Genomic DNA, 25,940 nt, shown 5'->3' with positions numbered 1-25,940 from the left:
TAGGACACCTTGAGAGCCCAACCTGAGGCACTTGAAAGAGAGTAGTGCTCCAAACTTTCAGAAAAAGAGGTCCCTCTAATAGGTCTTCAGTGGGGCACCCAAAACTGAGGCACCCAAAAATCACTAGTTACTTCTGAAACTCCACCGTGATCTCTGGAAGACTGTCAGATATACACCAGTAGCTAATAAGTGCCTTATTGTACGTTAGTAGGGAAGACACCTTTTGATTTGGTATTTTGATGCTACAGTGCAGACAACAAAAACAAATGAAAAACAAAATAAAGCCAAGATGAAGAACTTCACAATATGTCACGCTCTGAAACAGTTCCCAAACCAGCACATAGTCCCTGTTTGTCTCCATGATTTATACAGCAAACCTGTTTAAAAAAAAACAAAAACAAAACACACCCAACTGTTGTCTGTCAGCCCTGCAAACTGAAGCTGAGATCTGAGAGTCAAGCTGGGTGCTCTCTCTGGTTTGTTCATCAGTAAAAGACTTCGCAAATGGAACTTAATTAACAATTCTGCTGATAGACTACACCCAGAAGAATCTAACTTGCTCGCCCACAGTTGTGTTGGCTCTGCAGAGCCAACAGGAGTAGTAAAAACGTATTTGTCACTGAAGTCAGTAGATATGATTTGACAGGCACATACAGCAGATGTGTTGGGTGACGTGGTTCCATCTTTATATAGTCACTTTGGGAAATCATAACTGTATTTTAAAAGAGATGTAACCATCCAAATCACTTGATTTCCATAGATATAAAATTACTACACAAAATATACATACCTAGGAATCAGATTCCTGTTTTTTTCATAAAACATTCTCAAGTCTTGAGGACTATTGGCCTGTCAAATAAAAATGTGAATTTGTTTAAAAACCTCACTTCAGCAGAGAGAATAGCCTTCCCACATGTTTATGCACATGCACACAAAAAAGGAGACTTGGACAGTTCAAGTGGATACGTGGAAAGAGGCTTACAGTACCGTAAGGGAGATATGAGCTCAGAACTAACTTTACTGAGCATCCTTAGGCACATGCATCCCAGACTTCACATTCAGATCTCAAAAGGACCGAGTGTGAGCCACCCTTCTCTTCTGACTACGCACAGCCACCTGGTCCTTGAAACAATATCAACAACGTACCATGATGACATTATGCATCCTCATCCTCATGGCTGGCTGCAATACCACAGCTGCTTCTGTCAGATGAAAATGACCAATCAAATGAGAGGCTGGGAAAATAAGTCTTACCTGAAAAGGTGGCTTCCCAACAAGACACTGATAAATCACAGTTCCTATACTCCACAGGTCTGCCTTGGCATCATAGTGTTGCGACATAATAACCTCAGGAGCCTGGAAAACACAGGAAAGTTACAGAAGGGATTATGAAAAACTGGCAGCCACAATGGTACAAATCAAATAGTTAATATTTATCTCACTGCAACAGGATCAGACCACAAATCAAACTGCAGTAATAGAAGGTCCAGTTTACTGCAACAAGGTCAGTATTTTGATAAGATAAAATTTAACATTTTAGTCTGTACCACTGTATGACTTCAGACACCAGACTGTTTACTTTTTAAACTCTGAACACCTGCATTCTTGGAGAAAAAATGTAAATCTTGGTGCTATTAATATAGGAAAAGGAGGCAATCTGCATGCATGGAGATATGCCAAATGATTAATACCTCATTCTTATACAGTGCTTTTTCATCAGCAGATCTCAAGTGCTTTACAAAGAAAGCAGTAAGTATCATCACCGCCACTGTACAGATGGGGAAACAGAGGAACCTAAAGGTGAAATGACTTTTCCAAGGTTACCCCACAGGCTAGTGGCAGAGCTGAAAATAGAATTCAGGTCTCCTGAGTCCCTGTCCAGTACTTTATCAACTAGGCCACACTGGCTCAGAAAGACAAAAGGTAATTAAAGTGAAATTGCTATCTGGAGTTATGAGTATGAAGGGAGAATACATAAATGCCATTTTCACTCCAACTACTGAAATAACTGTTCGTTTGCTCCCAGTCTTCTTCCAATGTTTGCATTCTAGCCATTTTCCCTTCCTCCCACTCTTATTCCACAGAAATTGGGAATCAGGCAATGCCCTACTTCAGAAGACAATGCCAGCAAGTACAAAAGCAACTAGTATGCAAGCTTACGGATTAGTTTCTAGTGCATCAAGTAGTATGCAAGAACCAACACGTCTCATAATCCATAATATCAACACAGATATCAAGGCTTATTTTAATTTACCAGAATATTTCTTCACCGCACTGCTAAAGAAATGCTCAGTTTTCCCCTCATTCCCTCTCATTTTAACAGTCATGACCTCCAGGTCTCAGAACAGCATATGCTGAAGAAATAGTGGAAAGGTGAACTGTATGCTCCCCTTATCATCCTCATTAAATAGCACACACTCACCTGTCTCTAAATGGCAAACCCTATTTCTTTGATAACAGAATATGTATCAAATACAGGATGTAGTTTAAAATACCATCACTCACCATATACATAGGGGACCCACACAAAGTGGCAGCCATCATGTTACTATGCAGGTAACGAGCAAAACCAAAATCAGCTGTTTAAAGAAACACACAGTCATTGAAAAGAAAAATAATGCTTAAACCTATGTACTCTATAATGGATTTAATCTTTCGTTATCTGCTGTAATCACCAGTTAAGAGTGAAAAGTAAGTGCAGTATTATCATAAAATGCCAGCTTAGTGGAGTAGCAGAAGGCTGTGTATAAACTCGAAGAGAAGCAAACAGGAACAATGCACCAGCCTCCTTAACAGCAAGCCAAGAAACAGCAACAGCATCATTTGTACAAATTGCTACTCAGCCAACTCTCCAGCTGCAGAGTACGCTGTTTGGCGTCAGCAGGAAAGGATTAAAGACAGTAGCTAAATATAAATGGTTCATTAAGAGTGATAAATACATGTCTACTTAATTAAAATCACATCAGGTAAAAGTTTGGAAATTTAAATTTCAGATGCCTGAACCTTTCTGCACAAACAAAAAGGTTGGAGAATTGTCAAATATGGCGGCAAGGGGAGGAATTTTGCCTTTTCTATACTGATTAGAAGACAGGAATGAATTTATTGGAATGGGTCATATCCTAAACAGGAATCTCATTTTTCAACAACAGAATGCATCATAAAAGAAACAAATTAAATACAAAATGTCTGTTTCAATGGAAACTCACTGCCCTAATTCATCGAGATAGAACATTTTCAGAAATTCAGTCAGGGTAAGGTCAGTACAGTTCATATCCCATGTCAATTACAATGCCAAACTCTTTCCTACCAAAAATATACCAAAAACTAAATCTAGAATCTTTTTAAAGAGAAGTCTTAAGAGTCCTACCGCCACAAGCACATTCTGAATTATAAACAAACTGCCGATTCAGACACATTCTGAAATGGACTAAAAATTAAGCAAGTTTTTAAAACTACAGGAAACCAAAGATTCATGTTCTCTCAATTAAAATAGTTTAATATTAGAACCATTAGTCAGCATGATTTTATAACTGTTCTTCAGGATACCTGTTTGATCAAATTTAACCAAAAAGTTCATTATAATTCAAATTTCTTAATACTGGGGACCCATCTGATAGCATAGACTTCTATTCTCCAGGTTTGTGTGATCTGCAGCAATTTAAATGAACAAACTCCTAAGGCAGAACCTTTCATTCTACTGCACTATAAAGTCGCAATTGAGTGGATTTCACTGTATTTGAAAAAAGAACAGGAGTACTTGTGGCACCTTAGAGGCTAACAAATTTATTAGAGCATAAGTTTTCGTGGGCTGTAGCTTATGCTCTAATAAATTTGTTAGTCTCTAAGGTGCCACAAGTACTCCTGTTCTTTGTGTCAATACAGACTAACACAGCTGCTACTCTGAAAACTGTATTTGAAGTTTATCTTTTAAGGAGAAGAAGAATTTACCTATTTTGATTCGTATGCCACTGACGCTTGACTTCCTACGACTTGCGTAAGACAACAAGATGTTCTGTGGTTTAAGATCTCTATGAATTATTCCCTTACTATGTAGGATACGCATAGCGGCTGCAATCTGCTGGAGGAAAACTCGGATGGTGTCTTCACTAAGTGTTCCTTTAGCTGAAAATACATATATTTAAACACATGATAAAGTAAACACCACCTGTATTTATCTTGAGCAAAACGGAATAAATGTAACACCACTGAGCTGCACTGAAAGTCTGAAAGAAAACCAAACAAGTCACATTCCTGCATTCAATTAATAACAATGGTATTTTAAAGTTTTTCTATAAATGCATAATCCCCAATTACACATTCAATATGCATTTCTACAGCTTTACTACTAGTGATATTTTTGAGTTATCTGTATTTACAGTAGTCTACTCAGCTTTGTGGCATTTTGATTGTAAAGCTTGTCATCACTGCGGAATGCTGTTCTGAGCCATCTAAAAACTATAGAACTACAGGAGGCAAGCAACAGGAAAACAGTTTACTAAACATTTACTTAGAATTGCACAAGTATAAAAGGTGTGCAAGACCATGCTGCCAATATTAAACCCTAAATCTGTTCTCTCTGTTAATTAAGTTACATTCCATATAAGTAGCTAAAGTATGCTGGAAATAACATTCATATACAACAGCTGTGCTTCAAAGAAAATAAACTAAATTTTTTTTGTATAGCTCTCAGAAAGATGTTAGATGACTTGTGCAGGAACATACCATGCAGTATGAGAAAATATGTAGCTTTTTAAAAAAAACTAAACGTATGGTCCGATCCAACTCTCCTTGAAGTCAACTGGAGTCTTTCCAATGATTTCAATGGAAGCTAGATCAGGCCCTTACTATACATAGATGCAGTAACAGCAGCTGTGAGTAAACAAAAATCCATTCCACACAAAAAGATAAATAAAGAATGTGATAAAGATGATACAAAAATGTTACTTTCCAGGGAAGGATGATTTATTTCTCCCCAAAGAGAAAACTTTTAAAAAGATGATTTTAAAAAATGAACTCATGTCATGATTCTGAAACTTGTGTCATCACCCTAAGCAGAGGCATGCAAGAGGGTGAAATCTCTGCCTAGTAAAACAAAAGTGCTTTTTCACAAAGCCTCATTATCCAAGTAATTCAGCAAATTTCTAGAGGCAATTCCTAGAAAAGGGAGTGGGGAAGAATCAAAACAAGGTCAGCAGCACCACAGACTCAGATTTAGAATATAATCTGACAAAAATTTGCACCATGTTACCGAAGTGTTAGATTAGAACTTTTCTTCTTTCAGCTCTACAAATAATGGAATGTTTTAAATTCAGCTGTTTCAGGATAGGGACAAAGGCATGACTTAGACCAGCTGTGCATGGACAGAATTCTTATAGATCGATCACTTATTTTATTAGCTTTTGGTAGAGTTAGCATTAAAAGAAACATTTACAATGGCTAAAAGACATAACTTTTATACAAATGCAAAACCTGAAGCTGTAAAGACAAATAAGAATTTGGTTTCCAAATTCTTGGAGAGGTGTGTTATAACATAAATATAATAGTTGGAATACTTCTTCCACTAGATTTAAGAACAGCTACCAAACATAAACAGAGCCATACTGGGTCAAGATCAATGGTCCATCTAGCGCAGTATCCTGTTTTCCAACTGTGGCCAATGCCAGGTGCTTCAGAGGGAATGAAAAGAACAGGAAATCATCCAGTGATCCATCCCGTTTTCCACTCCCAGCTCCTAGAAATTAGAGACTAAGGACATCCCTGACCTTCGTGGCTAATAACCATTGACGGACCTATCCTCCATGAACTTAACTAATTCTTTTTTGAACCCTGTTATAGTTTTGGCCATCACAACATCCTCTGGCAACGAGTTCCACAGGTTGACTGTGTGTTGTGTGAAGAAATACTTCCTTTTGTTTGTTTTAAAGCTGCTGCCTATTAATTTCATTGGGAAATTTCACTGGAAAGACTATACAGTAGAAATAGATGGTGGCAGTGTAAGTTTATATCAGAAAGTGGAGCAACTGATGGGAATTCGTTGGGTACATACAGTGATCCATGTTGCTAACCAAAAAACCATAACCTCCTGACCCAACATTAATAGTAAGTTTCACCATCTTAAAGCATTTTCTCCTAATTTAGCCACACAGGAGCTCAAATCTCTGACTTCCTATGTGCTTGGGCATCACAGAAACTTAAGTATCCTGGTACTTAACCAGAAACAGTAAACTGCATTGCCCTCACATACAGGATTGCAACAGGGTTTCCCATAGCATTCAAGACTCCCCAGGACAGAAAGCAAAGAATAAACCAAAAAGGAAAGAAAGTCCCCAAAACATAGCCTCATTAAATCCTTCTCAAGGCATAAGCACCTCCTTACACTTGGAAACTGAGTTAATTAAACTGGGTGCAATCTATCTAGAATTTATTTCAAACAGAAATCACTTAACATATTCAACATTAGCTGCTTTACTGTAATAGTGAAATTTGGAAAGCAGGACATTCAATGACCACATTCAGTGTCGACACTGATGACATTAGAGATATTACACAAATAAAATATCTACATCAGAATCAAAAAAGGAATACTGATGGATTTTACAACTGTAGACTACAGTGTTTAGCATGACAGTATACAAATAGAGAAACACGGTAATCAAATACCTTGCAAGTAATCTGCCAAGTCTCCACCATTGCAATACTGTTGAAAAAAAGGAAAGGCTTGTACTCAAAATGTAGATGTCTGAATGTTCACTCCATTTATTAGATGTTAATGTTCATTTCTTATATGTTTTTTCCTAATAAATCTAGAAAATCTTTTCCATCTGTTTGACTTTATTATTATTTTTGTCAATTATTCATAGTTATTAATTCTGGTGTGTAATGGAAACATTCCATTAAGAATTATGGTATTGTGATCATAAACACTGCATAATTTATAGAACACACAATTATTGCCATCTTGAACAGTGCATATGAAATTAATGATCCAGCTTTCAGATTTACAAATTTCAGCCGGCCAAGGTTATATTGCAGCTATATCTGTTTAGTCAATACATTTTTATAGCACTTTTGTAAATTAAGACTAATTCAAATCCAGTTAAACAGAAACATACACAAACATACCTCCATTACCAAGAAGACAGAGTTGGGCATTTCCTGAAAGAAAAGCACAATAAATCTTATTTAGGGAGATGACAAGTTAGGGCCTTCAAAACAAAAACAAACACACACCTCTTACCCTAACCAAATATAGTATTAGATTATCAATTAAATGAAGTGACCTTGCTCAAAATCATTAAATTTTAGTGTAATAACTGATGTTCCTAAGTCTTCATACAACAGTCATTAAGATTTTACGTTTAAAAGTGTATATTAGTTCTCATGAAGATTGCCAGACAAATCAAAGAATCTCTAGCCATACAAAATACACTGCGAAGAGAGCAACAGTGTGAATGTCATTCACACGTTGTCCCTTTAACCTTCATACCTATTCAGTATCTCAGCCAACGCTATATTAATAAAGGGCCAGTCAGGTATCCCCCCATATTTGGCCACCTCTTCAACTGGACACCAGTCCAATCAATCAGCCATTAGATGATATCTGTTGGTTTTTAACATCCTGGCTCAAATTTGAACTAGTGGCCATTGCAAAAGGCTGTTTAAGATTTTCCAGAGCCAGCCAATCCCCTGTGAGAGAGATTTCAAAGTAAGGTTCCCTGCTCCTTGGCCAAACAAGCATTGGTCCTGCCACTTGAAAAACTGAAGGTCAATCAAAGAAATCACATATCAGTTTGCCAAATACCTGGAATAAACTGGATACCCAAACGTATTATCAGACTTGCAGGGTACTTAATCCAGGCTCCTTGTATACTTCTAGAAATTATCTCCCCAATGAGTCATTGGCTGAGGCATGCTCCAGACACGGATTTAAGCATCTGACGGCAAGGCTGCAATTTGATATGGCAGCCCTAGTGAGATTTTCCAAGCTTCTGACCTCTTCCAACTCATTTGGAACTGGGACTCCCAGTCTGATAATAGGGTAAGAGTTATTCAAAGGCTGATTAGCCTAACCCCCAACTGTAAACTGTGAGTACCCTTCACAAGTCTGCCTGCAACCTTTCCTGCTTTTTAGGGTGGAAATAAGAACGTGGACTTTTTATGCACCAAAGATTCTTTTTTAACCTAAGAGAAAGTCTGCTCATCTGTACCAACACAAATTGTATGTATTGGTAACAATGTGCTGCAGCACTCAGATTTCTATATTGATTCATTTTCAATTTTCTAACATATGCCTATAGTGCCACAGGTGTTCCATGGCATTTATATACAGTCAAAATTCAGTCCTGGTCTCAGAGTTTACATTCTGACTGGGTAGCAGTAGACAGAATGCATGAGGAGTCAGAGGGAGCTAGGCGGAGATAACAAGTGAGAAGGAGAAAAGAACACACAAAATAAAGTTATGGTTCTTCTTAAGTGGGACAATACATTCAATCCCTATACAACAGAACTAAAGTTAATATAAGAATGGGAGTGGTTGGAAAATGTGTTGGAAGAGATGGTTTTTGAGGAGTTTGAAGGAGGAGAGGGAAGTACCATACCTTACAGGATAAGGGACATTCCACATTTGGAAACAGAATTATACATAGTTTGACTGTATGTATACTAGTGACAAAAGAAGTCCGAAGGGGCACTATACAGCAAAACAGCAGCTGTGAAATTAGTCACTTTTTGATGCTTATATTTAAAGTCTTCACACATTTTGAATCTGAGCATGCTGTCAAGAACTTCTGTGAAATGATGAAGTGATTTTTCAGGTGTTCACAGACACCTGGTAAACATTTGATTGTACACTGAACTCTCAGCAAAAAAAAAAAAAGTATTTAAAAAATTGTGCTTTGATGTGCTATGTCAGAGCCTGATCCAAAGCCCAATACAGTCGGTGGGAGCCTTCCTAGTGACTTCAATGAGCACTGGATCAGACCCAGAGCAAGGAAGCTGACTTGCCTAAGTGTGACAATCAAAAAGTACAGTACATAACCTCTTATGGGTTCGGACTTCTAAATTCTACAGACATTACACAAATGAGAGAAAAAAAGATACTCAGCTAACTTATGTTTTTTAATTACAATAATTTATAATTGCTGGTTTGAAACTGCCAATTACTAAACAGCACATTTTAACCATTGAAAGCCAAACCAAATTTGGGGTGGATTGCTTAATGCTGAAAATTTGTATTCCTGTGTTTGAGAACAAAGTACAGTAAAAGTTGTTCCTACTGTAAAGAGCCCAGGCATTTCAGCTGGTATCATGAACTACAAGACTGAAAAATGAAAGCTTACATAAAAGCGCTGAACACATCAAATTACTGTCAAGTAGTATTAGCATTCTAATTCCTGGAATCTGTTTTCTAAAAGGATCCTAATTTCTATTCACTTGCAAGAATAAGTTACATTTAAGATGAACTAGGTATTTTAATGTTTGTTCAATACAGAGGTAGTCCAATTAACCTTTTGGAAGTGTTCATGTTAGCCACCCCCTTTAGCTGTGCATAAAGGCAATCAAGGTGCTCTTTCTCCAACTCAGAACATTGAAAGCATTACAGATTTGTTTGCATCTTGAAGCAAGTTTCTTGGAAAGTTAATCAAGTCTGTTGGAACTAAGGGCTAACTCCCACCAACAAACAACCAACACTGAAGCAGCGGTAGATCAAATTACAGGAAGTTCCTGTTTGTTTTGTTTCTTGGAGCATGTGTCCTCTACAAACCACAATGTTTTTTCCAGGAAGGCAATACACTAAGTCAGATAAACATGTACATTAGGGTTGCCAGGCATCCAGTTTTCGAACAGAACGCCCGGTTGAAAAGGGACCCTTACGGCTCTGGTCACCACCACTGACCAGGCCACTAAACGTCAGGTTGGTGACACAGCGGGGCTAAGGCAGGCTCCCTGCCTGCCCTGGCTCAACACAGCTCCTGGAAGCAGCCGGCATGTCCGGCTCCTAGACACAGGGGTGGCCACAGGGGCTCAGTGTGCTGCCCTAGCCTTGAGCACTGGCTTTGCAGCTTCTATTGGCCAGGAACTGCGGCCAGCGGGGGCTGCGCCTACGGGCGGCATACAGAGCTATCTGGCTGAGCTTCCGCCTAGGAGCTGGAGAAGGGACATGTTGCCACTTCTGGGAGCTGCGCGGCGCAAGGGCAGCCAGGGAGCCTGCCTCAGCCCTGCTGCACCGCTCAGCCAGAGCCCGCACCCCCTCCCGCACCCCAACCCCTTGCCCCAGGTCAGAACCCCCTCCTGCACCCTAACTCTCTCCCAGAGCCTGCATCCCAACCCTCTGTCCCAGCACTGAGCCCTCTCCTGTACCCCATACCTCTCAACCCTGGCCCCACCCCCCCAGCTGGAGCCCACACCCCCACCCCCTGCCCCAGTCCTGAGTCCCCTCCTGCACACCAAACATCTTGGCCCCAGCCCAGAGCCCCCTCCTGCACCCCAACCTCCTCATCCCCAGCCCCACCCCAGAGCCTGCACCCCCAGCTGAAGCCCTCAGCCCCTCCTGCATCCCAACCCAGTGAAAGTGAGTGAGGGTGGGGGAGAGTGAGCGAGGGGGGACGGAGTGAACGCGGGTGCAGCCTTGAAGAAGGAGCAGGGCCTCAGGAAGGGGTGGGGAAAGGGGCAGGGCAAGGGTGCTCAGTTTTGTGCAATTACAAAGTTGGCAACCCTAATGTACATATTTTCTCTTGCTCTAATTAGACGACTAAAAATATTTCATGACAATACAAGCTGTCTTTTTCTTTGATAGTGGTTCTTGCTGTGTGTCTTGTTAATAAAGTCTTCCAACTAAAACCATTCATATTTTCTTCTAGAACTCTCCTGGAGACACCAAACAACATTTAGAATATTCAGAGCACAATGCTTAAATTGCAAACTATCTGCACTAATTAAAGTACTTGTGCATTCCAGTTGATTTCCATCATTCTGACGGATGAAGAATGGGCAAGTACTTAAAGAAAGAGTACTGAGAGCCAGGAGACTTAAGTTCTATTCCTGGCTCTCTCAGACTTGCTGTGCAACCTTCAACAAATCTTTTTTCCCCACCCATAAAAGGGGATCAATGTCACCTCACAGAGGCATGATGAGAACTAATTCATTGTTCGTAAAGTTCTTTGTGTTCTTTGGGTGGAAGACACTAAACAAGTGAAAGTTATAACAAGCTGTGGCACTGGCGGTAATTCCTCTCTTGTGCTTTAACAAGAGTGTAATGTACCATAAGATCTCAACTATAGGTTTCAGTCAGCAGGTTGAGAGTTTAGGCAGCTGAGGAGCCTGCCATCAGATCATACTGCACTACAACTCTTGAAATTCTGTTTCAGTTATCTTACCCTGTTACATAGCAAGTTTTCTCAAGTTCCAATATCTACTCTCCACTGGCAAACAGAATGTTCATATTTTTGCTCTATGCACCAACCAATCAGAACTGAAGATTTCACATAATTAGCAACTCAAATTATGCAGTTTTCTTTGTACAAAAATGGCAACTCATGACAGAATCCAACAATCAGCTAATGCTAGTTATTTATTCACCACAGAACTAAAGAGCAAATTTTCCAGAATTCCCTGTCAAGCAATATCCTTTCAACTGAAATTGCTCCCTTCAGAAACAGGAAGCCCTTTAGTTGTCCTATGACAGTGACTGTTCCTTCTCCAAATAAGCAGGAGGAATCTAAAGAGCGGTTAGTTTAATATCACTTAAAAATCAAAGTAAACACTGCAATGCCACAGTTATTTGGACACTACCCTCAGACAGTTGAGGAAGTGGTTGGTGCCAGAGAGCCCTGGATCAGAAGTACACATTTTTTGTACATAGGAACTTGAGAAAAGTCGGCTGTTTTGTGCAGTTTGCATGATCACTCTTTTCTTCTGCCAGTTGCCCACTCTGAAGGCAGCCCATGTGTCCCTTGGAACCATAGGCGCCGACTTCTGTTAGCACCAGTGGGTACTCGACCCCCCTCCCTGCCCCCCCGTCCCTCCATTCCAACTCCGTCCCCAAAGTCCCTACCCCATCTCCACCCCCTCCCTGCCCTTATTCCAACCCCTTCCCCACCTCCTCCCCTGAGCGCACCACGTTCCCGCTCCTCCCCCTTCCTTCCCAGAGCTTGTTACACCGCGAAACAGCTGTTTTGCGGCAGCAAGCACTGGGAGGTAGGCGGAGAAGAGGGGACACGGCGCGCTCAGGGGGGGAAGGCAGAGGCGAGGTGGGGCGGGGAAGGGAGCTTGGCTGTCGGTGGGTGCAAAGCACCCACTAATTTTTCCCCATGGGTGCTCTAGCCCTGGAGCACCCACAGAGTTGGCACCTATGCTTGTGGCTACTAATACAGTATGGCCAAGGATTTCATTTACTTGTTTCTGGGAAACAGTGACAAGTGGCAATGGATCAAGATTACAAGATCTGTAATATTTCCAATCCCCTCCCCTCCAACAACCCCAGTTAACCTTAACTCAAGCCCCTCACTCCATAGAACCCTATCCAAACGTTTAAACACCTAACTGAATTTCCCAATTTTGTTTAAGTTCATCCCTAAATATCAGTTCCCAAAATGTTTAAATTTTTAAACCTGTATATCTGAAACTGAAGTCTTAAATGAAGCTTCAACCTGTCTGTGCTCTAGAGTTCAGACAATTTATTTGGAGAGAATCTATATTATTTAAATTAGTGGTCACATTCCCCCACTTGCTCGCCTGCTGGCTTTGTTTACCTTACTTGTAAACATGCTTTCACGGTCTTTGGTCTCACCTTGCTTAATTTATTTTGGAGATTGTCAAGCCTGCAAAACAACCTTCTTTTGCCTACGACAGACTGGGCTTAGGCACTATCTGCCAAACACATTTTGGGAACATACTTCCAGCACACATCTGTAGTTCTTTAAACATCCTCCATCCAGACATCACACAACAATATTAATGACTAGTGTGTTACCAATTTGCACATGACACCTTACACAACACCTTTTAGATACAGATTATGACAACAGAAAGTTGGGGCAATGACTGTGTCAGACCTGATGAAAGTTATGGTAGGAGGTTCCCTCTGCTAGTTAGTGCTGAGGGGTCCCTAGGTCACAGTACTATTTTTACATTTTAACGTTGTGGGGCAATACTGTTTATTAATATAGCACAATCAAGAGTTATCTTTAACTCTTCCCCAGTGTATTTAAACTCTAACCATTTCAGCATAATCTAATACTTGGATCTTGCCCTACACACTGCGGTTTGTTTTACACCACACTAAGGCTCTAATCCTTCATATGCACCAACTTTTGCTCACCTTGGTGACATGAGTTATTTTCCAAGTTTTTTCATAACTAGTATCCTGACTGCAGATACAAGTTTGGATTAGGTGCTAGAGCACAACAGTAAGATTTAAAATGGGAAAAATACACCAAGATTTTCCATTTAAAGGTACACCTGTGTTGTTTCCTACAGTTGTTTAAACAGTTAAACTAGGTTAAACTAGAGCATTCTCCATAAACCAAGGCAGTTAGGTAGCTTTTCCTTAACCACTATTCCTAGAAAAGGGTGTTTGATGTGTTTTGGCAGCCAAATAAGATAGCTAGTAAGAATCATTACTTCAGATTAACTTTATTAATCCTAGGTTGGTAGCCTTAATCTAGGACAGATTAATCCTTTTCACCAATCAGATGAGTAGATTAAATATTTCACAAGGAGTTTTCTCCCATCTGGTCAAAAGTCATATCTAGTTCATGTCCTCTAAGTAAAACTTTGCACACTGCTGGCTTTAGGTTGACCAACCACACAGAGTACTAAAGTTTACCTCGAACCCAAACATCTTTCAATGTCCCACCAATACAAGCTCCCTAATACAGAACAGCTGAATTAGCTCACATCACCATTTAAATTCACAATAAATTTCTCTAGTATACATCTTGTATCAACCATATTTTTGGACAGCATGAAGAATATAAACTCCATGTTGCAATACATTCAGAAACCTTTTGAATTATTTTGCTGAGGAGCAGAACTATGCACATCCTCCATCATTCCTTCAATTTGTGGTCTTTGGTTTGACCTGCTAAACAGAGCATAAGATAAAGTATTCAAAATATTGTGACCCAATGTGTTACAGACCTAACATTCAAGGATAAAACTGACCTAATAAAGCTGTTTTTGAAAACTTCATTTTTAAAATTTATAAATTTATAAACAGATCACAAAATCATTACAGTTCCAGCCTATGCTTCTACTTGCTTTAGATGAATAACATGCAAAACAAAATTTATATTCTGCTAGTCACGTGAACATCCATTCAAACATTTTTTTCTTTGCATGCCTTGCTTTACTGTCTCCAGTCCCTCTTTTTGCCTGTGATGCTTCTGAATCAATTGATTCAGGGTTTCTGCAGCAAGGACAAGTAGAAGATAGAAAATGCTAACAAAACATTCCAGGTCTTCTGAAAGCTAAACACATACATTTAGGAAGGGAATATTAGGCACTAAGTCCATCAAAACACACTGCCTTTTAACCCCTGATATTCAGGAGGTGTCTCAGGACGAGGATGTGGATGAAGTCCCAGCCCAAAGCAAGGGTTTGGTACAGAACAAAATATTTCCATGTAGAACGCATTCATTTTTTAAAAAGCAAAGCGCAAGTCAAATATCCAAGATTAATAATTGTGGCCATCAATAATCTATAGCTCTAGTTATATATCCTAGATTTTTTTTGGTTTATGAAACTGTTCTTTGTAATGAATTAACATCGGCAGAGAATAATCTTAATGGGCTGCCAATTATTTTAACACCCTGGAAGAACAATCTCAATAAGGACCCTGTGAACACTCCCTGCCTCCTGGAAATGGCAGCAAATCAAATGGATACTCTCTTGCTCTATGTCTATTAGTTCCATTTAAACACACATTTATGATCTGAGTCCCGAGTGTATGTATGTCAGCATGACAGCTCGTATACCCATCATCTTCTGATTAACGAATCTGAAAATTAACTTGCCGTATATTAGTTATAATTTCTTGGCCAAGCTTGCTTCTCACCTCTCTGGGACACTGAGATATTTGGCAAAAGCACTGAAGATTTAGTTAATAGGAGTTTGCTCTATATAATTTTTAGCGGTTTCTCACTGTACTGCAGTCATGGGTTAAGTTTTTTCCTGTGTGTACATCACAGCAATAATCCTTCACATAGGACTGAACATTTGTTTAGTCCTGCCTAAATGTTAAGTCTCAGACGAAATGTCAATTGACATCTGACAGTAGGATCAAATAGCATACATGCTGCCAATTATTCATATAAAAGAGCTATCAGCCATGGCAAATGTACTACAATAGCAAGGCCAGTCACTTTCTGGTACATGAAATGGTGTACTTAACTAACAGTTATGGTAGGAATTAAACTGAATAGTCACTCTCAGAATGGCCTACTACATAATACAAAATAATGTTACTGTCGCATCAAACATCTGCCTTTCACAAATTATTCTGTGCACATACACACTTGTAAGTTCTTGAAACAGGGCCATGACACACAAACTGCAATAACTAGTTTCAGAGTAGCAGCCGTGTTAGTCTGTATTCGCGAAAAGAAAAGGAGTACTTGTGGCACCTTAGAGACTAACAAATTTACTTGAGCATAAGCTTTCGTGAGCTACAGCTCACTTCATCGGATGCATCTTTTTGTAATATTATTTTGTAATAACTAGGCACAGCAGGGTAAGTTAAGGACAACATATTAGCTTTGCTTCAACAGGATCAAATAAACTTTTAAAAGGTTGCCCCTATCCCTCAATTCCTTGTCATAACCCACTAATTTTAGACACTAATTCTACCTCATTCTTCAAGGAGCAGCATTATGGCAGCCGACCTTCCAGCTACTACTAAGTGCTATGTGATTTAGAAATTCAGATTCTTGAGTGAATTTTTTTTCGATCATGTTTTTTTTTTTTAAATACATTATTTTTAGACTTCTGCAGCCTTCATTTTAGAGGCTGATTGTATTTTCCACCAAAGAGATGCATTTCCAATAGGGAAGTCAAAGAAGAATAATATTTGAGGCCTGTCGGCCACGAGTGTCTTACTAAATAAGTAAGAAATTAACTATTTAAATAATGCCTAAAAGCAGGAGAGATGTCTCCCAGTATAGACGAGAAAATATCTTTACCCTAAGAAGTTTACCAACTAGTATTGGACACAACACAGCATACCACAGAACGAGAGAGTAAAGAGACGTAGGTGAGGAATGACTATTCAGTTGCTCAGTGAGGTTAGTGCATAACATGCTGGAGCAAAAATAATTCATTTGTTGAGAAATTAATACAAAGCATAAAAATTTTTTGTGGCACAAGAGAATAAGTGGACTTTGGGAGTGATTTTAAAAAAGAGGAGAGGACTGGTTTTGTGGCTCAGCTCAGAAATGGTTTTCAATGTTTAAGGGGATGTACGGAATGGCTGTGCTGGGACAACAGAGCAGGAACAGACATTTCTGAGTTTAGAGACCTTAGACAAGAACCTGAGAAAAATATGGCACTGGAGCATCCTAACTTAGATGTTGGTGCTCCGAGAAGAATCCTGTGCTGAAGTGCCAAATCAAAGAAACAAGGGCAGACACATTGAAGTAGGTGCTGGAGCAAGCACCAAAGCCCCAGAACAAGCAAAGAACAAGAACATGCCAGAGTGTCTGAAGCAGCCACCTCAAAAAATGTAGGCAGCCACGCCAGACTGATGGAATGTTTGGGTAAATCTAACAAGGATACACAACTAATGATGGTAAAACAGAATGATACAGAAATGCAGTCTCCAACAGGGACTTCCTTCCCTAACCACGGTCTAGAAGGAACTGATATAAATACTAACATCTGAACACTTCAATTTAAGTAGGGGGTGATGTACGATGGCCAATAGGTTGTCTGGCTTGTGCTCTATCTTGCTACCACTGCCCTCAAGGACAACAGGAAGGGCTAAGGGTATTCTGCCCAGCGGTAAGCTAAGCCCCAGAAAAGAGAACCCTGCACAGGTAGTATCTTTAAAGAAAATTTATTTCTCTAACAGACCAGAAATCAGTGATCTCTGATCTACTATTCAAGCAGCAAACTCCAGTCTCCATATGGTGGAGACATTCATCCACCCCATTATATCATTACTTCCAAGATGTCTGTCCTACTTTTATTCAGATGTCTGATATTTTAAATAACTTTCTGAATGATAAATTATTTGCTAAAACAGGAGAAGCCTGGCTCTACATAAAGGATCATCTCCATTCAATACACGCAGTTGGGATCATCAACTTTAAAAAAAAGCACAAATTCACAGCCTGAATATAGCTCATTCTAAACAGCTATTTTCCATCATATTGTTGTGTACAAATAATTAATATTTTCACTTAAGTAGTATCTTTTATCCAAGGATCTCAATGCACTTTACAAAAGATGGGTTGAAGTGTTGGGAGGGAGTTGTTTGTTTTGTTTTTTTAATTAACCTGTCAAGATCTGAGTCAAGGTTTCTCTGTTCCTCCTATAAAAGTGAATGACATCCCAGAAACCTAAAACAGGGAAAGGAGATGGGTTCCAGATGCTGCTTAGGGGTTTGGAAGTAATCCACACCTCAGTAAGACAAAGAATGCTGAACTCAAGTTCTAGAAGGCAAATACAGGAAGTTATTTTTAAATATTTTATTTTAAGACAAGTCTTCACATGTTAAAGACTACCCATCTATTTCATTAGTGATTTAGAATGTTACAGAGCTCTGTGTTTATTTTTAAAGTTTTAAGTTCGCCATTAAAATAACCTTTCAGAGTCCCGGGACCTCAAACTCATTGTTCCAACTAACTACTCATCCTTTACGCACAGATAAAGCAAAATAGTTTTTAAAAATGTCTCCAGTAATAAAAATAAGCACCACCAGCTTAAACCACTTCTTTGGGCATTTAACCTTCCCTACTGGTCCTTAATGGACTGATACGGGGACAGGTATCTGCAGCCTTATCGGTTTTAAATATATTATAGCATTCCAATACGATTCTGAGGAACTACTGTCCGCGTTACCGATTTGCTCTAGATACCAGCTCTACTAAAAACTATCCTGCATACTTTCTAATACTATAGCTTGCTACAGTTATCTTGGCTCCCACGATAGCATAAATAGCAAGTATGTCTCTGCTTATATGAAATGCTTAACTACAGTTCAAACCTGCCAACACTGCATGTAGTCACCTTATGGAAATCAATGGCAATTATTGTGCTGGCATCAGTACAACACAATATTAATGCCAAGCAATGCATGCACATTAATGGCTCACCAATTCATTTGGGAACATTTCTAGATGAATGGGCACTTTTAGTATTATAATGGAGTGAAGGCTACACATGCTAAGTGGTATATCAAACCTCTGAATTCAGAGAGAGTTGAAGCCAGAGCAATGTATGATGCTTCCAAATGCCCATGTGCTAATAGCAGGATTGTTCACAATCAAGGTCCCTTTAGATTTCATTAAAAGCTTTAGCAGGGTATGCTTCTCATTACTGATTGTGGGACAGCCAATAGGCAATGCAATACCAACAAAAGTGTATCTGGACAGAGATAAGGGGAGAGGGAATCTGTGACAAACTACCTTACAAAGAAATGCATCAAACATGAGAATTATTTCAAAATAAAGCAAAAGTTCAGTGATTCATTTTAAAGGATTTACTATCCCTTTAATTCACAGACTTGATATATTCCAGAGTAGAATATAAACAAATATATAGCTATAACGGCATTGTGTAAATAGATCGCTTACCACTAAGTGGTACTGAAAATATTTGTTCTGTATTAAAATACATTTATATTTTTCACCACATGGTTTTTAGCTACTTATAACCCACCAGCTTTTCACTCTGAAGACCTAGTAAAACAAAGTCAGTTCTTTGATTATTTAGTAAACTGGTCTGTCAAACAGCTCTGTTTAAAACATGCGCATTTTCTGCTTCAAACTGCCTAAGGTTAACAAAAGCTACAGACCTAGATCTATAAAAACAGACTCCCAGTCACACTGGGAACTCCCTGCTGTGATACAGTCTTCACTGGCTCCAACATTCAGACCCAAAGACACTAGTTTCTGTGATTTGATAACTGCTTGATTTCCAAAATTCTAATCAACTGTATTATATTCCCAAAATGTTTGATGTTATGGGAAAGAAAAAGTGCAATACATGCTAGAACATGAAACACTAAAGCAAATGAGTAGGTACAATGGCTGCCAGATGTGTGAATGCCTAGTATAGTGCTTTTCTTTCTGGGATATAAATTAATGTAATCTCATAAATTAATGATGTATAATATTTCACAATCATAGCACTATAGAGAAATTGAAACTCTATTTGTTTGATTTACATATTCTTTAGCAAATATTTCATCAATAAAAGCAACCTCAGCATGCAAAGTTTTATCTTTTACTATGCATGTGTCTGAAATATATCCAAGGTCTGACATGCAGTTTTCCCTTCTCCTACTTATAGCTGTGCCTTTTAATTACGCACAAGGCTGAATGACAAGCAGAACCATCCCCATGTCAAACGGAGACTATAGGCCTGATCATATGAGAAGTCTCATGACTAACATTTACTATATTGGCATCTTTCCAACCCTGACAGACCAGAAAAGTATGAGACTTTCCTTTCCAAATAAACTTTATGTAAAGAAATGGCTTCCACACACAAATGTAGGTTACTATTCTCCCTTCACAGCACACTAGTGGGAGTTTTGTGCATGAATCAGAAGGAGAATTAGACTCCTTGGAGTTTATAATGGAAAGATACACAACGATTAGATCATCAAAACATGGAACCAAGACAACATATCTTAAAGGTGAACTGCAAAGCTTTTTTTTTTTTTTTAAAGTAAAGGTTGGTGAGTTTAAACTAATATATTAACAGAACATGTGTACATTTAGAAGTTTTAAGTTATAGGTTTTATGCAACGGGTTTTAAAGTCAGCTGCCCCCTTACTTCCCAATATCCAATGCTCAAGATTCAGAATTTCCCTTGCAATGGTTGAGGACATCATTCAAGTCCAGATGCTGAGAGCCTGCTATTCCTACTCAACAACCCTCAGCATCAGGCCCTAAACTCCTCAATAAGCAGGGCAGAGAATGCAGAAAAGTGATCAGTACTCTGTCTAAGGTGGTCTTGATGTTATCAAATACTGTAAGAGAAATCCACAATGCTGAATATAAGAAACACAGTGGAAAAAGTACTGTAGGTCCCACACATCCCAGTGTGTAGTTTGGAAGGGGATGGGGAGAGAAGGGATGTCCGCACACCACCAAAAATTTAGAGTTTATTTTTGGCATGGTTATTCACAACCATGAGATATGAGGAAAGGTCAATTTTATGCAGGTTTAATTATATTTTAACTGTGCACTGTCCTAAGGATTCTTTACAGTAATTTTATTCACAAATATGCCTCTGTATTTAAGATTAGAATCAAGCCCAGGAGATAAATGTATAGTTCCTATTCAAGTAGAAAAAATAACTGCATAACCTACATAATTACATACATAGATGTATTCAGCACTTGCAAGTCTTAGAATACAGCATCTCTCTCTAAGGAGAATTCATTTAGGCATGCACTCCCCATAATATGCTAGACTAAACCATTTCAACCTTTACAGGCAGATTCCTAGACATACAAGAAAGGGGGAAAATAGGATCGAAGTGGTTTGCTACATTGTTTTCCCATTCCAAGAGGGCCAGTCACACACCTGTGTTATACACGTCATTGTATATCTATGTTCCACTAGCTACATCAGCAACATTTAAATGTCACATCACTATGCCTTCAATTGCTTTCAGTTTTGCCCCACTGACACAGGATTAAACAGCGTATTTCCACACTACAGGGATCTCAAAGCCACTTCTACAGTTAGGATTCTAAATTATGTTAACTCCTTCATGTTGCCTGCCTTAACAAATGAAAATCATTCTTTCTAATCAACAACTGTTAGAAAAATGTCCTAATTGATGAACACACCCATTCTCTGCCAGCTGCCACTTCCCAGTTAGCAGCATTTTCCTTCCTTCTAATAAGGAAAGGAGAATAGCTGCTACCACTAATGTAACTTCACCCAGTTACCTATAAGTGCCAGCTGATGCTCTCCCTCTGGGCCAGACTACACAAACGGCCTCTGCAGAGATTCACAAGCTTCCACTTGCTCTTGGAACCCTGCAGCCTACAGTACATTGTGCTCCTTTCACAAGCTTTGTATTTGCTTTGTACAAGTTTTGTATTTAATAGCAAACACCCTTTAAAAAGTGATTAAATCTTTCACCAGAATGATCTGAGCATTCAAAAAAAAGCACAGAAATCAGTTTCAACATTCCCACACGGTATATTTTAATACAGATTTTACAGCAGAAAAGGAGATTGTTTACCTGGACATCATAGAGTGCCACAATATTCTCATGCTGAAGTTCCTATAAAACAAAATAATTACATCATGAAAATATAGTCTGGCATAATGAACAGCTAAAGAATGACTTACTCTACTAGGAAGAATTCATGGGATATGTACATTTCTTTGAGTGTTTGTTTCCAGAATTTATTTTCCATATTTTGTTTTAAGTATTCCATTATAAAATACCTGAATTTATACCAAAACCTGACTGAATTTACTTTGTACTCTTGCACAACATCTTGCTTAGGGGAAAATAAATTGATTAGACTATTATTTTCACCTCAACAATTCATCCTTTTTAAAGTGATTGGAAGACAAGTTAAATGATACTAAACAAAACTTCCAGGACACTCAAGTGGTTAAACTTCATTTCTAGCTTGTTTTAAAGAGGATGCCACAGGAACTAAATAAACAGAGCCACAATAATGTACCTAACACTGGAATTTCCAGATAGTAATGTGCCATGCCATGTTTGAAAATATCAGAATAAAGCAAATTCTGATGATAACTATCCAATAGCAGGAGAGATGACAGGTAGGGAAGCTTGCAGAGTTGAGGTACAGGATCACTAAGGGCACTTTCTAAAGAGCACAGCCTTATGCAGGGTTTTCACATAATTCAGTACTGTCAAAATAAATTAGGTTTCTGTTAAGTTTCCTCCACCGAACATATACTGTGAATTTTGAGTTAACATTTTACTTAGGAGTGGGCAGGTTGTCCTGAGAATCAAATCCCAGCACAAACACTCTAATTTTCAAGTAACCACCCTGCCTTTGAGCAAAGAAGGTGATGAATTCAAGTAATCTTTACAAAGAAAAAACCTGATAACATGTTCTCTCCTCCTCTCTCACATTATTTGCAGTAAATGTAGTGCTAATGAAATGTGCCAGATTAACAGCCCTGCTTATAAAATCCTCTATCCATACAGCCAGTACAGAACAGAAGCTTCCCCACCCCACCAGCCCACTATGTACCTTACACCAGTTCTGGGACCTTTTCTGGAGATAAAAGGAAAATTCAGTCTCTTTTCTTGGCCCATTCATTTATTGACCACTGCTGCAACTAACAAGGCTATGAAAACTAGGACTATGGTGATTGTTATATGGCCACCCATCTCATAAGAACTGGACCGAAATTCCCATTTCCTTTCAAACAAAGCACAGTGAGAAGGCTTTAAAAATCACTGCAAATTAACATACCTTTAAGATTTTTATTTCTTTCCCAAGCAGGATTTGTGACTTTGACAAATTCTTTTTGTTAATGCTTTTTATGGCTACTTCCCAATCCGTTTTCTGCAAAGGAAAAGAGTCTTTTTAAAAACAAAAAGATGTTTACTTTCCCCATTAGCGACTGGCCAAAGTTAGCCCAATGAAACAATAAATGGATCCCTAATCTGTCCCTTTTGTGATTATTTTTGTGATTTTCAAATAAGGCCACCAAAACCTCTAGTGTTCTTTTCATTCGGTGACACTTTACACATCTATGAAAACCATTATAAACTACAATGGTGAACTGTTTTGAGAAAGACAAAATTCCAGTTTAAAAAAAAAATCACATTAACACCTTAGATTGTTAAAATGGAAAGGATTGTATAAATCCAGTTTGCTTTTCACTATTGTTGCTGTTTGTTTCTTTCTTTTCCTCTTATCTTCCACAGCTAACATCAACAGTGTCAGTTTCACAGTTATTTATATACTTTCACCTTCAGGCTCTTAATGCTGCAATATCTGCATTGCACACAACCTGGGGGAATATTTGTTTAAAAACAAGTTATATGCATATTTATTTATGATGTTGTGGAGTAATTTCTACTGACCTTAGATTTTGTAAGAACTTGTTTTTAGAAAAAAATCTAAATAATTGGGCCACTGCGAGTTGAGAGTGCCCCTCTAACATCCATGAAGAATAAAACTGAAGTGTTCCTTGACACTACATAGATTTCTTTGGAAATCAGAATTGTGCCAGGTTCCCTCTCCGCCCCCTCCCCAACACACACAGGCTAAAATCTCAGGATAAAAAGTGTGAAGGTGTAGTGCACCTAATGCTATCTGGGCTAATGGGGAAGCAATGCTGGGAAAGGAGACACCTTTCAGTTTAAGAAATCTTCAGCCAATCCAACTGGAGCCAATTTTCCATTAGGTCTCCAGTTATCAAGTGAGATAAACACTGGTGACTGCTGCAAAACAAAGAAACCAGTCTCCTGTACAGATGATCCCCCTCCCCTCCCCAAAAGCAGCACCTGCATTTGGGAGCCACCAAACCCCGCAGGAAAAAGAAAGGGCAAACTACCTGGCTTTTAACCTTTATCAAAGCTGGCCAACTGTTTCTACAGCTTTTTGTGAGAGGAGAACTGAAATGGTGCAGGAGTCCAGATTCCCAGGCTGCCAGAGAAGCCCATCTCCCAGGCAGCAGTCAGTAGATGGAGCTCTGCTCTTTGGCAGGTAGGAGCCCTGACCAAGGAAGGACTCGGTGCACTGAGCTTATAAAAGCAGTGGAGTCACACACATTAAATAAAGGCAGACAAGCCTCCCCCTCCCCGTCACACCGATCTGCGCGTCTCCCCGCCACAGCCAGTCCACCTGCCTGACGAGCAAGACACGCCGGGGTTCAAACCTTCCTGTCTGGCAGGATCCCATCACAACAAAGCCCCCGGAGCAGCGGAGAGGGGAGCCCCAGGCAGCCCCTGCTGCGCTCGCCGCCTGGGGCTCTGGGGAGCCGGGAGTGGCCCGACCCGGCCCGCCGGGTGCACGGCCCAGTCCCGGGGGCTCTCGGGGGGGCGGTTGTGTGACCAGCCCGGGAGCGGCGGGGGGCCAGGTTACCTTGCGGTGGCGGCCTTTGAAGACCACGGCGAAGGCTCCGTGCCCGATCAGGTCCTTCTTGCTGTACTCAAAGTCCCCCACCGCCTCCATCCTCGTCCCGCGGGGGCATGGAGGGCCGGGCGGGCGGGCAGGGGAGCGCTGGGCTCACGGCAGCCCCCGGCGGGGCGCCAGGCGGTCTCCCCCCGGGCCGCCCCCGGGGGCGGGGGCAGCTGCTGTCATGCCGCTAGGGGCGGCGCGGACCCCCCCGGGCCTGGCGAGCGGGGGGCGGCGGGCGGGCGTCTCCAAGGCGACGGGCGCTTTCTGTCATGGGGAGGGGGAGGGGGGCTGAGCTCCAGGCGGGGGGGTTCGGCCCCCTCAGGGGGAGAGGACCGGGGACGTCACTGTTCCCTGCGGCGGCCGCTCCTCATGCCCCCGGAGACCCTGGCCCCCCGGCCCCGAGCCCGGCAGCATCCGGCGGGCTGCAGGGGAAAGGGTGGCCCGGCCCCTCGGGCTGTCGCCGCCGCTCCCCGGCGCTGGGGAAAGGGCGGGGGTTATCTCAGGCCGCCACTGCCTCCCCTACAGGCCCTGCGAGCGCCGCCAGCCCCAGCTCCGACTGCCGGGGCCGCCGCGCCGCCTCACGGCATTTATAGGCCGCGTCGCGCCAATCCCAGCGCTCGGCTCCCTCCGCCACCGGCCAAGGAGTCCGCTCGGCACGTGCCGGCTCCCCTTGCCCCGCTGAGCCAGCGCGCCTCCCCCCCCCCGCACCTCCCCTCGGGGTTACCCGACCAGCCCCTCCTTTCTCCACCAGTCCCTCCCCTCCCAGCGGGGTTACCTGACCCCCCCATTATCCCAGCACCCCCACCTCCCCCTCCCCCACCAGCGGGGTTACCTGACCCCCCCATTATCCCAGCACCCCCGCCTCCCCTCCCCCACCAGCGGGGTTACCTGACCCCCGTCATTATCCCAGCACCCCCGCCTCCCCTCCCCACTGAAATACCTGACCCCCGTCATTATCCCAGCACCCCCGCCTCCCCTCCCCACTGAAATACCTGACCCCCGTCATTATCCCAGCACCCCCGCCTCCCCTCCCCACTGAAATACCTGACCCCCGTCATTATCCCAGCACCCCCCGCCTCCCCTCCCCACTGAAATACCTGACCCCCCGTCATTATCCCAGCACCCCCCGCCTCCCCTCCCCACTGAAATACCTGACCCCCGTCATTATCCCAGCACCCCCCGCCTCCCCTCCCCCCTGAAATACCTGACCCCCGTCATTATCCCAGCACCCCCCCCCTCCCCTCCCCCCTGAAATACCTGACCCCCCGTCATTATCCCAGCACCCCCGCCTCCCCCCTGAAATACCTGACCCCCCGTCATTATCCCAGCACCCCCGCCTCCCCTCCCCACTGAAATACCTGACCCCCCGTCATTATCCCAGCACCCCCCGCCTCCCCTCCCCACTGAAATACCTGACCCCCGTCATTATCCCAGCACCCCCCGCCTCCCCTCCCCACTGAAATACCTGACCCCCCGTCATTATCCCAGCACCCCCCGCCTCCCCTCCCCACTGAAATACCTGACCCCCCGTCATTATCCCAGCACCCCCCGCCTCCCCTCCCCACTGAAATACCTGACCCCCGTCATTATCCCAGCACCCCCACCTACCATCAGGGTTATCTGACACCTCCCACCCTCC

At 41.4% G+C, this 25,940-nt stretch overlaps 1 protein-coding gene across 6 annotated transcripts in view; it reads right to left on the bottom strand.

Annotated features, from left to right (window-relative positions):
* ULK2 (unc-51 like autophagy activating kinase 2) overlaps nucleotides 1-24,882 on the bottom strand; it is a 59,414-nt gene extending 34,532 nt beyond the window's left edge. For 3 of the 6 annotated variants that reach the window (XM_073315962.1, XM_073315964.1, XM_078849291.1), the window contains exons 1-9: nucleotides 24,266-24,881; nucleotides 22,646-22,738; nucleotides 21,424-21,465; nucleotides 7,123-7,155; nucleotides 6,661-6,697; nucleotides 3,949-4,122; nucleotides 2,506-2,579; nucleotides 1,255-1,356; nucleotides 791-849 (exon numbers count right to left, since the gene is read on the bottom strand). In XM_073315962.1, coding sequence (XP_073172063.1) covers nucleotides 791-849; nucleotides 1,255-1,356; nucleotides 2,506-2,579; nucleotides 3,949-4,122; nucleotides 6,661-6,697; nucleotides 7,123-7,155; nucleotides 21,424-21,465; nucleotides 22,646-22,738; nucleotides 24,266-24,355 — 704 coding nt within the window. In that variant the 5' untranslated portion in view covers nucleotides 24,356-24,881. Of the gene's footprint in view, nucleotides 1-790; nucleotides 850-1,254; nucleotides 1,357-2,505; nucleotides 2,580-3,948; nucleotides 4,123-6,660; nucleotides 6,698-7,122; nucleotides 7,156-21,423; nucleotides 21,466-22,645; nucleotides 22,739-24,265 lie in introns of all 6 variants that reach the window. The other 3 variants (XM_073315967.1, XM_073315965.1, XM_073315963.1) reach the window with 3 other exon arrangements.
* Nucleotides 24,883-25,940: the final 1,058 nt, after the last annotated feature.

This window comes from Lepidochelys kempii, chromosome 17 (genome assembly GCF_965140285.1).
Source record: "Lepidochelys kempii isolate rLepKem1 chromosome 17, rLepKem1.hap1, whole genome shotgun sequence".
Lineage (NCBI taxonomy): Eukaryota > Metazoa > Chordata > Testudines > Cheloniidae > Lepidochelys > Lepidochelys kempii.
This window is presented reverse-complemented; position numbering and strand designations above follow the sequence as displayed.